General features: G+C 32.3%; 1 protein-coding gene across 1 annotated transcript in view; it reads left to right on the top strand.

Annotated features, from left to right (window-relative positions):
• The window catches only part of LOC149421307 (uncharacterized), a 52,530-nt gene that overhangs the window by 16,822 nt on the left and 20,230 nt on the right, over nt 1-15,478 (top strand). Inside the window, exon 3 of the mRNA XM_089635940.1 lies at nt 8,621-8,711. Coding sequence (XP_089492066.1) covers nt 8,621-8,711 — 91 coding nt within the window. The remainder of the gene's footprint in view (nt 1-8,620; nt 8,712-15,478) is intronic.

Below are 15,478 nucleotides of genomic sequence, written 5' to 3'. Positions count from 1 at the left end.
ATGCAAAAATATTGAACTTGTTTCAAAATACTTATATCTAGGTTTAACAATTGATTGTAATTTTAAATGGGATATACATATACAAAAAGTTTGCACACGGCTTAGAGCTATAGTGAGCAAACTTTATAGATTGAAGTTTTTTGTTCCACCAAATACCCTTAAAATAGTATACCTATCATTGGCGGAATCCCTAATAAGATACGGAATAACTTCATGGGGACATTCAACAAAAACAAATCTTCTCTCGGTCCAAAATTTACAATATTCTTTGGTAAAATTATTACTAAACAGAACTAAATACGAACAAAGAAATGACGTACCAAAGTCATTACTATACAACTCTGTAAATGTATTATCTGTTTGTGCTTTATTGTGGCTTAAAATTGCGAGTCAGCATACATCTCAATCTGAACATAATAAAATAGTGACACATGTTCATAATACAAGACTAATTGCAAACGATGGACTTGTAGTTCCCAGATACCTGAATAAATATGGTCAAAGAACTCTAGAATACCTCGTTCCAATAATTTACAACATGTTACCAAACTCAATAAAAAGCTGTGAATTGACTCACAGAAGGAAATGTATGTTAAAAAATTGGTTATGTGAAAGAATTTTTTTGTACTAATGTAATTATGTGTATATTTTATGTACTTGTTAAAATTGTATATGTATTTAAGAAGTAATTGTTAAAAGAACCCGTTGACAAACTGATATCAATCAGTTTAACGGGACTTAATTGTAAAAAATGTATTTTTGAAAGTTAATAAAAAAATAAAATAAATAAAAAAAAAGACAAATCATTAAAACTAATTTACCAACGCTACTCTAATTTGTAGGATTCAACAAAGTGTTGGTGTAGATTATGCTTAATTCTATATATGGAGTCAATAAATAAATCAATAGCACCCCCATACTTGTTTCCCAAAGGATGCATCCTATTTGTCAGTGAGTGTGTCTGATAGTTGGTCGAGTATGTATTACAGAAGAATGTTATATTTTGTCTTGTATTCCTAGTCGGCACATGTAGTTTAATAGAGGCAAGGATGGCAGGACTATCAATTAAGTTGTTAATGACTCTGTGTAACAAAACCAGGTCTGAAATAATTCTCCTGTCAGACAGTGTTATTAGATGCAATTGATTCATCAAACTGACATAATTAATGTAATCAATAGGAATTCCGAGCTTAAAATTTACGTACTTAAGAAATTTGTGCTGAACTCTTTCTATATTATTGGAGTGAACTTTATATAAAGGGGACCAAATAGGTGAATTATACTCCAATTGATTTCTGACTGATGAAATATAGAGGGTTCTCATACAATCTATGGACTTAAAATCAGTTAAAGTTCTGCAAAGGAAGCCAAGCATCTTTAAAGCCTTATTAGTTATATAGTTGATGTGTTCAATGAATGACAAGTTTTCATCGAATATTACACCCAAGTCACGAATATGTGATACTAGTATTAATTTAATATTATTTAATTTATATTCATGTAATATATTAAAACCAATTTTTAGAAAATCGTATTACTTGACATTTCTTAATATTCAAAAATAAAGCATTTTGTTCACACCATTCATGAAGTTGTTCTAAATTACTCTGTAAAATTTGACAATCGTATACATTTCGTATTCTTTTATATATTTTTAAGTCGTCAGCAAATAACAGAACTTCTACATCATTAAATTAGTCAACAATGTCATTGATGAATAATAAGAAAAATATTGGGCCGAGGTGGGACCCTTGAGGAACCCCACTTGTGGCCTCGAATATATAAGATTGTACAGAATTAATCTTTACACTAAACACCCTATGGCTAAGATAACTAACAATCCAACTCAATAATTTACCTTTGATGCCCAAAAATCGAAGTTTATAAATAAGTATGTGATGTAGAACCTTATCAAAAGCTTTACTAAAGTCAGTGTATATACTGTCCACTTGTTGTTTGAGACCCAGAGATTCACATATGTAATTTTCATAAATCATTAAATTACTTAAGGTAGAGCGACCTGTGATGAAGCCATGTTGGTTAGGAACAATAATGTTGTTGATAGGTTTTACAATGATATCTAGGACTAATTTCTCAAAAACTTTCGGTAAAGCAGACATTATACAAATTGGTCTATAGTTTGATACATATATCGCTTTTATCTCCTTTTTTATGAATAGGGGTTAAATAACCCCTTTTCCACTGAGCTGGAAAAGAACCAGAACTTAAAGAATTGTTAAAGAGTTTATAAAGAGGATATATCAGACTACTAACACAGGTTTTGAAAAATATTGGAGGAATACCATCCGTCACACAAATTATTACAGCCAGACGTCACACAATTGGCGGCGGATAAATATGCTTCGTTGATATCCGACTTGAACTTGGAATTTGAACACCGATTTCAAGATTTTAAAATGCATTGTGTGCTTTTTGTTGCATTTGCAACGCCATTCTCCGTAGACGTGAATTTATTGCCAGGAATTTTACAAATGGAACATTGTGAAATGAGTTGTGATGCACAGTTACAGGAGAAGTTCAATCAGGTTGGTTTGGAAGAGTTTTACAAAACATATTTGGACAAGGAGAAATATCCTGCATTTTACAAACATGCTCTATCGATGATTTCACTATTCGGAAACACTTATGAAGCATATTGACCCTTCAAGCGTTTGAGGGTCATACATGACCGGGCATCCATATTTTATAAAAGTATTTTTATCTTTTTTTTTTATCATGCGAAAATAGATATTTTTTGACGTTAGAAAGAGAAATAATAATTCTTTCCAGTTTGCCTCAAATGTTTATACTGGAATCCATTAATAAAATCCAAAAAATAGCCAAAATGAATAATTCATATTTCGCCCCGCTATCGTAACAATCGGTTTAACTTTAAAAATTATTATTGATATTTTTTATTATATGAACGAGATAAAAGAGAAGTTACAGTTTTCTTACAAATTCCCCAAACAAAACGAATGTGTTTTCGAAATATATTGTTCTCTCATTTTATTCTTCATTTTATTTTCATTGATTAGGAGTAAAAAATTTAGTAAAAATATGGTTGTGTTTTTGACAAGATTTTTCTTGTTTGATATTAAAATTTTATTATTTAGAAATAATAATGTTTATGTAAAATGCATACACTGGAGAAATGATTTTATCTAGTTTCTAAAACATTATTTGTTTTTAGGGAAAATTTAAAAATAAGATCTATATAGCGCATTTGAAATACACAGAAAACATTGCAAACTGAACAAATGTGATGAATGTACTGAAGTGTTAAATCTCAAATGAGAACACGAATCACTGATGAGCATTTGGAAAAGTGTTTGCGTGTAGCAACAACATCAATCGTTATCAAAATTGATTCACTTAGTGCTGACAAACAAAATCAGACGTCTCACTAAAATTTTATTATATTTTGTTTATTTTTTATTATTATTTTTTGTCTTGCCTAAATCTAATCTGATAAACATGTTTGATTCTCATTTTTGTTATATCTTAAAAAAAATATATATATTTCTTGTTAGAAATCTCATTTCTAAAATTTCACCCTGCTGCTGAAAAGGTTGTCTACCCATGATGTAATCTATAAAAATAAAAATGTAAATGTTCGTTCGTTCAAAATCTGAAATCTCCAAAAGTTCTTCATCAGTTGCTTTGAAATTTTGACACCACTTTGCACTAGTATACCCTTGTGTTTTTATATACCTATATTATATAGATGTCACCTGTGACAGGTAAAATATGCTCTTTTGAAAAACAGCGCCATCAGTTGGACATAAAAGCAACACGCGCTATTGTTTCTTTATCTGCACAGACAGACTGAGCCACAGCAACGCGTGGTTGGGTACAGCTAGTATATTTATAATTATTTCAGTAAAAACACTATTTAATATATTTATAATTACTTTATATTATCCATACTACTAAATTTTAATAATATTTAAATGAAATCCTCAGTTCGGGTGATCCCACTGAGGATATTATTATATCTATTTGTTAACAAAAAGTAGATAGTAAAACACTTATAATTATTACATTATGAAATAATATTATTTTATAGTGTAAATAGTTTCATTATTGTAATCAATGTACTTTTTTGTTTCTATTATTCAGGGTGTCCGGGGGTAAAGTGCGCTAAGTTCGGGAGGTGATTCTACATGATGGTAGAAGTAAAAAAGAAAAATAACTTTTTTTCGAAATTCCCATGTTTATTTCACATACAAAAATATTTTTCCATTGAAGAATATTTATAGATACAAACAATTCAACTTTTGAACCTAAAAACTACCTTAAAATATTTTTAATTAGGAATTTCCACAGACATAGGAATTAATAGACGAGAAGATAATGGCGAGGGGTAAAATCAACTGTTGAAGAACGAAGGGAGTAAGGCTGACTGTGATTCGTCAATAAATCAATCTGACAGTAAATAGGCATCTCGCATTATAATATCACCATTTACTTCTTAAAAGTAAAATCTGCTTTAGAATGAATAGACATTTTTACATGGGAGCGCAAATTACTCGCCACGTTATGAACAAATTTGCGAAGTCCAAATTCGGTTCTATTTTCAGAGTCGAATATTTCGTTTAAGTATTTAGTTAAGACAATTTATAAATGTTCATAATTTACTTCCCAGCAACCAACCAGCTTTGTGTTTCGCGTCCAGACGTTTCTCGATGTGATAGTAACAACTGATTCATATTATACGATGTGAATATGCTTAAAATAAAGTAAAATAATGCTTATATATGGAATGTAATACGACAATTGGGTTTATTCTCTTTTTCACATCTATTTTTACAAGTTTTCATAGTACAAGTCAACATTTTGCCGTGTTATTTCGTAAAATGAACCGATGATGCCTCGACCATAGTTCGCACAAGAATGATGACGTCACGTTTTCAAATTTCACTTGAGGCCATACGCGAGCACAGCCGGCTCCAATGGAACCGGTATGGGGAGTGGGGATAATACGCTTTTAATCACTTAGGGCAGGTCTACTAATATTCATATGTCTATGGGAATTTCGAAATTTTTTATATCTTTTTTAATTCTAAAATCATGTAGAATCACCCGCCCAGCAGGAAATAAAAGGGGTAAAGTGCGCTAAATTCGTCATGTACTAACACCTGTATAGTATGTAACGTAATAAACTGAGAATGGAAGATATAAGCATGTACAATACAAGTACGTGGTTTCTTTATGATAGAAAGTTGTGAACGTTCAAAATGTGTGTATAATAACAAGAGTTCAAAAGAAGTAAGTAGGTACTATGAAAGTAGTTACAGAGTAATGTGTAGTAAGTTTGTTGTTATTATTATAAAAATGAAAATGAATGGCTTAGTGTAAAGTTTGTTTGTAATTAGCAAATCATTATTATCCCTATTGGGTGATTTACAGAACATAGCTAAATTAATCTGTACAACAATAAAAGGTGCACATGAAAAAAAAAATATAGATCTGTTACAAGTCACAAATATTCATGCAAGCTGGAATGACTGATAGATTCTCCCCGCCTGGGTTGAGGTGGTGATTTCCTGCCGATAACAATTTGAGAAACTTAAAAATAGTATAATCTGATATGGAATAATTTTTGGGGTCCTGCATGTTTGCAAGCAAATGGAAGTCATTTCCCGTATTATTTATAGTGTGTAGGCAGCATATACCGCAGAATTTTCGTGATATTAGATTACCACAAAAATGATAAATTATGTCGTTATAAAATGAGGTGTTAAAGCGAGTCACGGTGAAATTTATCAAAGCTACTAAATGCGTTTAACCCATTGATGTAGTTGTATTTAGTCAATGGTTTAACCAAAACCTCCTAGATCACAAGGCCGGGCCACTCATTCAAAGCAGCCTCTTAACTTGTATGATTTACAAAAAATTTCGTTTTTTTATTAACGTATCCAAAAACTATGGTGATGAAATACGCTTTCAAATTTTCTTATTTTATTTTCTTAGAAGTAAATATATCATTTTTTTAACTGTTATAAAAATGGCTCACTTTAAGTTTTTTCGTCTGAACACTGTACTAAAATTACTGAACGAAAAAACACACAATTTATTACACTGTATTATACACATCATAAATCTAAGTAATAAGAATAGATTGAATGCATAAGCTAAGTTGTTAAGCGCCCTTAAGGTGATTTTCTCACGAAAACGGCGCTAAACAAATAATCCAATCTGATTATTATATGCCATCGTCTGGACGGTTTAGGCCCTCTGATTGGTCGAATTCAAATAGTGTGTTTCGGGGAAATTCCGTATAGGAAAATATCACGCATTCTAGGTTTCCTTGACAAAGTCAATCCCTGCTTTACCGGCCGCAGGAGTAGTTTCCCTATTGGCCGACAGAGCGCACCTCTGGCAGCATAATAGCGAATAATTTCATTTGAAATAATTCATAAAAAATACGTACAATTTCATCTATTCTAACTACCAAATTACCATTTTAAATCGCATTTTAAAAGAAAACAAACATTTGATTCAACTTAATGACAATAAACAACAACTCTTTGCATTTACGATTTTTAAAACTATTGATATTTAATATTATTTACGTAAATAATAATTTCGCGCCATTTTACAGAACACGTATATGAAGTTTGCATTTAATAAGCGTTTGTTTGTAGGAAGTGAAGAAACTGCCAACCAATAAAAAAACATGAAACAAAACCGGAAGCTAGAAACGCTTCATTGATTGTAAAATTAGCCAACAAATCTCTAATCAGACATGTACTTATATGTATAATAAAACAATAATTTTGTATATATACATGGTGTCCGGAAACTCGTAGTACAAGCGGGAAACTGGTGAATCTACATCACATTTGGAGTCGATTTTGTAGTATAATTTTTTTTGATTTAAGCTTTCGTTTTCGAGTAAATCGAGTCAGAAGTTGATTTTTTTTTTGATCAAATTCTTATAAATTATTACTGAAGATCAAAGTACCCAACTAATTAAAACTATTTAAAAATTTAAAAGTAAAACAAATAATGACGAAAAAATTTGAACCCTGAAATAGCCGAAAAATATATTTTTTTGGTTTTTTTTTTTTTTTTATAAAAATGCTCAAATCAAAAAACTTTATGTTTATTTGGGTTCCCCGTGTGGTATACATTCTCCAGTTTCCGGCTTGTACTACGAGTTTTCGGACACCATGTATATATATATATATAATATATATTAATTTACCTTTACCCACTTTATTATTCAGGATCTGGCCACGATTTTCAATGTGTTTAAATGAAGCGTTTATTTTAGGTTAGTTTAGGGTAGGTTATTATAGATTAGGTTAGGATAGGTTAGGTTATGATAGGTTAGGTTAGAATAGGTTAGGATAGGATAGGTTAGGTTAGGTTGGGTTATGATAGGTTAGGTTGGGTTATTATAGGTTAGGTTGGGTTATTATAGGTTAGGTTAGGTTGGTTTATTAAAGGTTAGGTTGGGTTAGGTTATTATAGGTTAGGATGGGTTGTTATAGGTAAGATTATGATAGGTTAGGTTAGGGTAGGTGTGGTTGGGTTAAGTTTGGATGGGTTATGAAAGGTTAAGTTGGGTTTTTTTTACATTCAAAAATATTTTTAAAAACTTGCCTTAATACACTTATTTTAATAAATATCGTTTTTTTTAACACAAAATATTATTAACGTAAATAATAATTTCGCACCATTTTGACAGACCAATAAAAACATGAAACACAATCGGAAGCTAGAAACGCTTCGTTGATTGTAAAATTAGCCAACAAATCTCTAATCTGATATGTACTTATATGTATAATAAATTGTACATGTAATTATGTGTATAATAAAATGATATGTTAGGCTAGGTTAGGTTGGGTTATTATAGGTTAACTGTTGTTAATATCACTTAAACTGGGCGACGCCCAACCAAGTGCCGCCCGCAGGGCCTAGCAGCAAAAAACCCGCCGAGCGGGTTTTTAACTGCTAGTCATTATTATTATGGTCACAACATTTTTTTTTTTTTATTTCTTAAAAAAAATTCACAAGGTTAAAATTCTCAATTTGCCTTTGGAATTTTGGTTTCATATAGGCGAACATTTCTTCATTCTTCTGTGGTTAGCATCTAGATTTGAATATAAAGCGTGGTGTTTTCTCGTACTAACACAGTTTAGATCATATTTCTAACCATGACAGTAAGGGAGAAACAAGGATTTCTATGAGACCATATGTGTTGTTCCCAAAAGCGAACAAATTAGCCTGTAGGGTTAATGACGTATATCTTCGTGCATTGATAACTTGCCGAGTGGTGCTACAGTGATCGAGAGGTAGACGGGGTTTCGTTCACCATGCTACATTGGGCGGTTGTCAGTAGTAGCCGGCTGTAATGGGTATTTTATTTATCCTCATTTACAGTACTACATATTACTTAATATTTTACTTATATCCATATTATTACATAGGTAATAAATGTAAACTACTCATTTTTTTCCAACTTCAAATTGACCAAATTCTAAATGTGTGCCCTTTGTTTGGAGTACACGGCACCGGAGCAAGAGGGATTTTTTACCACCATAAGAAAAGGGTTAATCTGATCATTTTATTGCCTTATTGTACATTCAACTTTTTTTTGTCTTTTTAGGCCGTATATAATAAACTGGAAATTCAACAAACCTTTTCCTGAGATTTTCACCTATGTGATAAATCATTCCTTGAACAATGCTGATACCTCGGTAAGTGCTTTAAGTTCTGTTGCATACTATTCTGTAAAAAAATGATGTTATTGACTTTTGTCCCCTAAGGCTAATTTGTTCACTTTTGAGAACAACTCAAATAGGTCTAATAGAAATCATTGTCTCCCTTACTGTTGTGGTGAGAAATATGTTCCAAATTTTTTTATTTATTGGGCAGTTTGTATAGCGCCGCTTTTGTGAGATATCACCTCAGGGGCGTTGGTCTTAGAAAGAGAAAACTTCATACTTTATTTTTATTTTTATTATTTTTTTTTAACAACAAATATAATTTAATAACAAAAACCAAATAATACTTGCAGAACTTAATAATTATATTATTAAATTTGATTTTAATAAAATTAAAAAAAAAAATTAAATGGAGTTCTACGAATTAAACACAAAAAAAAAAAAAAAAAAAATACACTTTATATTAAAATCTCGAAGTTACCTCAATTTTGTGAATTTAATAAAAATTATTTTTACACAAACCGACAAAACAGAGAGGTGGGAATATCGTTTATAATACATTTTTATTATAAAATATTTGAGTTTTTATTTTTTTTCGTTATTAGTAATTTTAGTAAAAGTAAAGTGAGCCATTTTTAAAACTTTTTATGTTATATTTAAAAAATTATTTGTTTATTTCTAATAATAAAATTTTAGAGCTTATTTCATCACCTTCAAAAACTATTATTTTTTTGGTAACTAATGTTTAAGACAAGATTTTTTATGCATAACACAAAGGGTAACAATTATTTTACAATCAATAATTATTAGCCTGAAACACTCATCCACATTGAAAAATCTCCTGATAAAAGATACATGACGCCAACGGAAAAAAATGTAACAAGCAGTAATTGTTGAATGAAACACTAGTATATATTGAATTATTTCGCGGATAAGAGATAAGCCGCCATAGCTCAGTGGTCAGAGCTGTCGACCGGAAATCGAAAGGACACGGGTTCAAGTCCCGTTGGCGTCATGTATCTTTTATCAGGAGATTTTTCAATGTGGATGAGTGTTTCAGGCTAATAATTATTGCTTGTAAAATAATTGTTACCTTCAAAAACAGTTTTGAGTTTTCGGATACATTCAGAAATATTCCAATTAACCACTTAACCGGTTATGTGCCTTAAGCGCATTTACATGCTCTAGGTAGCCATGCTCACAAGGCCGGCCATACAAAATGAGCGCATTAACACGCTGTTCTATATGACGATTTTGCTTGTCAAACTCAAGTAATTTGAAAAATCTAAAATATGGAACCCACGGTGAAATCTATTGGGATGATGAAGAAATAATTATAATATAACAGTTCACAGATTATATCGACTTTAGAGTGATCTAAATGAAGCTTCTTTTGACGTTCAATATGTGTCACTAATGCAGGGTTGCTACTTAGAGGGACTCCCTGCACACGGGGCGACCGTATTTCGTATTTCGTGATTGCTTGGCGTATATTTCTCCGTTGGAATATTGATTTTTATTGTTGATTATTTCGTTTTTGTGCTGTAATAATTATTTTTACTTGTGCAAGGAAGTATATGTTTTTAGTGTACAAAGTGTGGTCTCTGTTTTTTTACGATTTTGGAGATTACAAACGTTTTTTGCGAGAAGTATTCTACAAAGTGTACTCAAGTGTATGTAAAGTGTGATTTTTTACGGTCAACGATGGAAGATGGACAAAGTATGCCTGGTGATCAACTGCTTGAAGATTTCATGGTTGAAGCTGGCCGTACTGCTGAATCGGATGACAGTGATCTTGATTTCGAAATTAGTGAGGAAGAATATGATGTCCCTTCCATCATTGACGAATCTCTACCAGTTTTTGAATGGGAAACTGGTGATTTTGTTCCCAAAATAAATTCGTTCATCGGTTCGAGATCAGGAGCAAACATAGAAAATGTTGGAAATAGAGAAGCAGATTTCACTAGCACAGTTTCAGTTGGAGGTGATTCGGCACCTTATCAGTGAACATAATTGAACATTGCCATCATGACTCACAGAAAGGCATTTCATGAAAAAAATCCCACCAACTGAGAAAAGAGCTACACCAATGGCGAGATGTGTGGTGTGTTTAACCAAGAAAAAAAGAAAAGAATGAAGGTATCGGTGTAAACAGTGAACCTTCTTTTGAGGAGTACCACACGGCAGAAGCCTATTAATTTTTTCGTGATGTGAAAAGTATATAACTTTGATTAAAATAATTATTAATTTTCTGTGTATTTAAAATATTTTTTATTTGAGTAAAATTAAAAATTTGTGACAACCCTGGACATTTTGTGAAAATTTTGTGGTGTTTTTCTTGGTGAATGGAGACACAAACGACATACAGTATACTATTTGGCAAGTCTTCAATTAATATTTTTAATATATTTCAGACAAGGATTATTTTATAATTTTTGTTTGCTAAAAAATTCGCGGCCTGTCGGTTCATCCAAGCAAAATACCTTCCGGCATTTAAAGGGTTAGTGCTATTTTTTTTTAATAAAAAGTATTTAAAAAAAATAAAAAGATTTTTTTAAATGTTTTATTCAAAGTTTATACATTTTTCAATTAAAATATAAATAAGAACGAATAAGCAGCTCAAAAACACGACCGATCTCAAGTGCAGGCAAATTCAAACTGAGTAAAATACATTGCTAACTTTCACAAGCGTTACTTGTGTTAGCTAAAAATAGAACGCTGCAAGTCGAAACCGGCGAGCGTTACTCGGCCTAGCAGAAATTGGAACGCATTTAGCGCGCGAGCATGACACGTTTAAAAGCATGAAGCGGTTAATTGGATTTTATTGCAAAGTGGAAATAATCTGACCCTCTGACACAATATGCCAGAGGCCTGGTTAAATACTGGTAACTAAAATGTTGTCTTAGGGTGCAGTCTAAGGGTGGTGTTTCACAGAACACTACCTAAATGTCATTTATTTGGTGTATTTGCATATTCATGGATGCTATATAGCAGACTGTAGCCAAATTTATTATCATTAGTAGGCTGGTTGATAAAGGAATTTAGAATCATGTGGCTGTAGAGAAAAATTTATTATCATTGGTAGGCTGGTTGATAAAGGAATTTAGAATCATGTGGCTGTGGAGAAAAATTTATTATCATTGGTAGGCTGGTTGATAAAGGAATTTAGAATCATGTGGCTGTGGAGAAAAATTTATTATCATTGGTAGGCTGGTTGATAAAGGAATTTAGAATCATGTGGCTGTGGAGAAAAATTTATTATCATTGGTAGGCTGGTTGATAAAGGAATTTAGAATCATGTGGCTGTGGAGAACAAATGGATTGGTACTTGGCTAATTATTTAATTATCTTCACCGTTCATGGATATTCTATTCCTCAACAGGGAACATGATAGAGAACATTGGTTCTGGAGACCGGTATTTTGAAAATTTTGAAGTAAAAACCAGCTTTATAAACACATTTTATTTCAGTTCCATTTATACAAGGTGTCCAGAAATTGAAGTGCAAGTGGGAAATTGTTTAATCAACATCAACTAGAAATAGTGCGATCTGTCGTTTACTTCGGTTTCATACGCCAATACATAGGTGAATGATTGAAGAGTTGTAGTGCAATGCTGACAGTCAGCGGCGCATGAGTCGTGACGCGTTGCGTACGGGGACCACGAGTTGAGCGCGTCAGTGCTACATCGGTTGACTGACAAGCTCACCATTTGTATTGAGAGCGGTCACTGCTTTCAGTACTTTCAGACTTGTATAGTAATTTATACAAAGTTCGGGATACTAAGCTAAAATGCCATCTTGTTTTTAACCAGATTTCCAATAATTTGATCTTAATTATTAGAAATACTCATTTTTTGTGTATGATACTCACATTATGTTGTTCATCACAAACCTTTTTCTACTGTATTTACCTTCCTAACACACATACTTATCATCAAATATAACATATTTATGATTTCATATATTACTTGTATATGTCTGCACTACAATATGTCATTGTGTTGGAATGTTGATTGATTAGTTCGATGTTCCTTTGAAAAAAGCCTATGAAATGGTTAGAAAATCCTTCAAAACGAAAATATATGATTAACATCAACTTTATAAAAAACACAATAAAATGCATTGATTTGTTCAGCCGTGTGAAGCGTTGATAGATAATAATTTTGTAATAAAAAAACCCCCGCTAACAGAGGTTCTCTCGAAGGATTAAATAGAGTAACCCAAAACTCAGCTTGTAAAATGTAAAATTTTGACCATTTTTTCGTATGATGGATACTGGGGAATGGAAATTTTGGAAACGGATTTTAAGTTGAAAATGAAATATATATTTTGCGCACAACATCTGAAAAGTTTATTTTCGTAGAAAGGTATTATAATACATTTATTTATTGTTTCCCGCTTGTACTATCAGTTTCCGGACAATGTGAATTAATTTTCTTTTGCCCTAGAAAGATCTTTAAAAATTGTATTTAATCAATGCGATGGATTTAGCGTAGGGAGTGTGGCGAACCCATCACTCAGGGAATGGAAACACGACCTGCAATAGCCATCCCAAGCTAAGGTGTGAGCTACCGTGCTCAGGCTGAATGACCTGGGGAACAGTGTCACAAACGGTGCCTCCGAGAAACAGGGTCACATCTCGGAGTATTTAGACCTTACTCCAGCACTCGGGGCTCTGCTGGAGTAGACCTTCTATTTCCCTAGATACCCGTGGGACGAATATTGGATCATTTGAAAACTCCCTTTTCCCTCGTGGGGCCTTCAAGGAACCGAGGGGGAGTGGACACTTCTGCCATGGGGCCTTCAGGAAACCAAGGAGGAGTAGACTCCTCCGTCGCGGGGCCTTTAGGGAACCAAGGAGGAGTGGAGAGGAGAGACCAAGTCCTCTTCCATCGTGGGGCCTTTAGGGAACCAAGGAGGAGTGTAGAGGAGAGATGAGGCTCTCTTCCCTTTTGGGGCCTTCAGGGAACCAAGGGGGATTGGAGAGGAGAATTGAGACCTGGGAATACACATTGTGGAACCAGAAGACATAGCCACATATCCAATAACAACCCTGGTGTACTTTATAAAAAGGACCGGGTGACTGTTAAAGGAATGGCAAAATGGCAATGGAAAAAAATACCACAATAGGCCATGGCCTAAGTGCTCACGGGAACTATATGTAAACCGTCTCCGCTCTATAAAAAAAAAATACTAGAAATAGATGTGATAAAAAAAAAATACTAGAAACAGTGTCGCCCAAACCTCCAACGGTGTTGGACGCGAGTGAGCGCCGTAAGCGGTGAATAAATAAAATAACACCTTCAATCCAAGACATATTATATAAATACATAAATTTACGGAAAATATATTTTTTTAACCTGGAAAAATGGAGGAAGCGGTTGATCCGCATGCCTTCATAACAAAGGCGAAACAAAACATAAGTGACTTACATACAATCATAGAAGAAAATAAACTTACCAAAGAAACCAAATCAAAAATGATGAAAGAAATAAATAACATCATGGAAATGATATCGCACATGGCAATAGAATTAGCTAAATTACAAGAAAAGTGTGATATTCAAGAAAAAAACCAAGCACAAAAATACCCATTTTCGTACTCTTCTGCAGTAAAAAACTTAATATCACAAACGCAAGAAAAACGATTTCCTATAATAATTAAAAGCTTAAAAGAAGAAGACACTGAAAAAATAAAAGAGAAAATACAAAAGATTAAAATATCGCAGTTGTGAATTCGAGTATGCGAAATTAAAAAAACAAAAAAAAAACCTTATAATAACATGCCCAGAAAAAGAAGACGCAAAAAAATTAAAAGATAAGATAAATGAAGTCGACAAAACCATAATAGCGGAGGTACTTCTGAAAACGGATCCATGCGTAATATTCAAAGGTCTTGACAAAGACTATACCGAAAAAGAATTCTTAGAAGACATCATTGAACAAAACAACGACATCAGAATGATATGTGAAAAATACCAAGACAAAGAAATATTACAAGTTAAGGCCATCATTACAAACAAAAAAACTAACAGCAAAAACTTAATACTACAAACAAATCCCGAAATGAGACTACATCTTATTAATAATAAAAAAAATTCATCCAGGATTCATGAGAATCTATGTAGAAGACTGCAGTCCTCTTACCCAATGTTTCCACTGTCAAAGATTTGGACACACAGCACAAAAATGCTACAATAGAATGAATAAACCAACATGCAAGCACTGTTCAGAAGATCATCCCATCTCCGAGTGTAAATCATAATATAAACATCCGTAGCATTCAAAAAAATTTAGATGAATTAATTCTAAAAATAAATAATTTAATTATAAAACCGGACTTTATAGTGTTATCCGAAACATTTACGAACGCTGAGTCACCGTCTTATCACTTACCTGAGTACAACTATATTTCTACCAAAGTAGACATCAATAAAAATTCGAAAATAATAATATTTGCAAGCAATAAATTTAGTATTGTTAACATAATAGAACATCCAATACACTTAGTAAACTGCATCGAAGTACATTTCAAACTCGGCAAATCAATATACCATCTAATAGCTATCTATAGAACGCATGGCTCGAGTATTATTACATTTATTAATGACCTCAAATACATATTATTAAAATTAAAACATAAACTTTGCTTCGTCGTGGGAGATTTTAACGTTAATATTAATGAAAAAATAGAAAATAATAACAAAAATGAATACATCAATTTTATGACTGAACAAAATTTTATATCTTGCATAAATAAAAATACTAGGGAAATAAAAGAACATACTCCATCTTGTTTAG

Source organism: Hesperophylax consimilis, chromosome 9 (genome assembly GCF_061612785.1).
Source record: "Hesperophylax consimilis isolate HC1 chromosome 9, BYU_Hcon_1.0, whole genome shotgun sequence".
Lineage (NCBI taxonomy): Eukaryota > Metazoa > Arthropoda > Insecta > Trichoptera > Limnephilidae > Hesperophylax > Hesperophylax consimilis.
The sequence above is the reverse complement of the archived record's forward strand: the minus strand, read 5'-3'. Positions and strand labels throughout refer to the sequence as shown.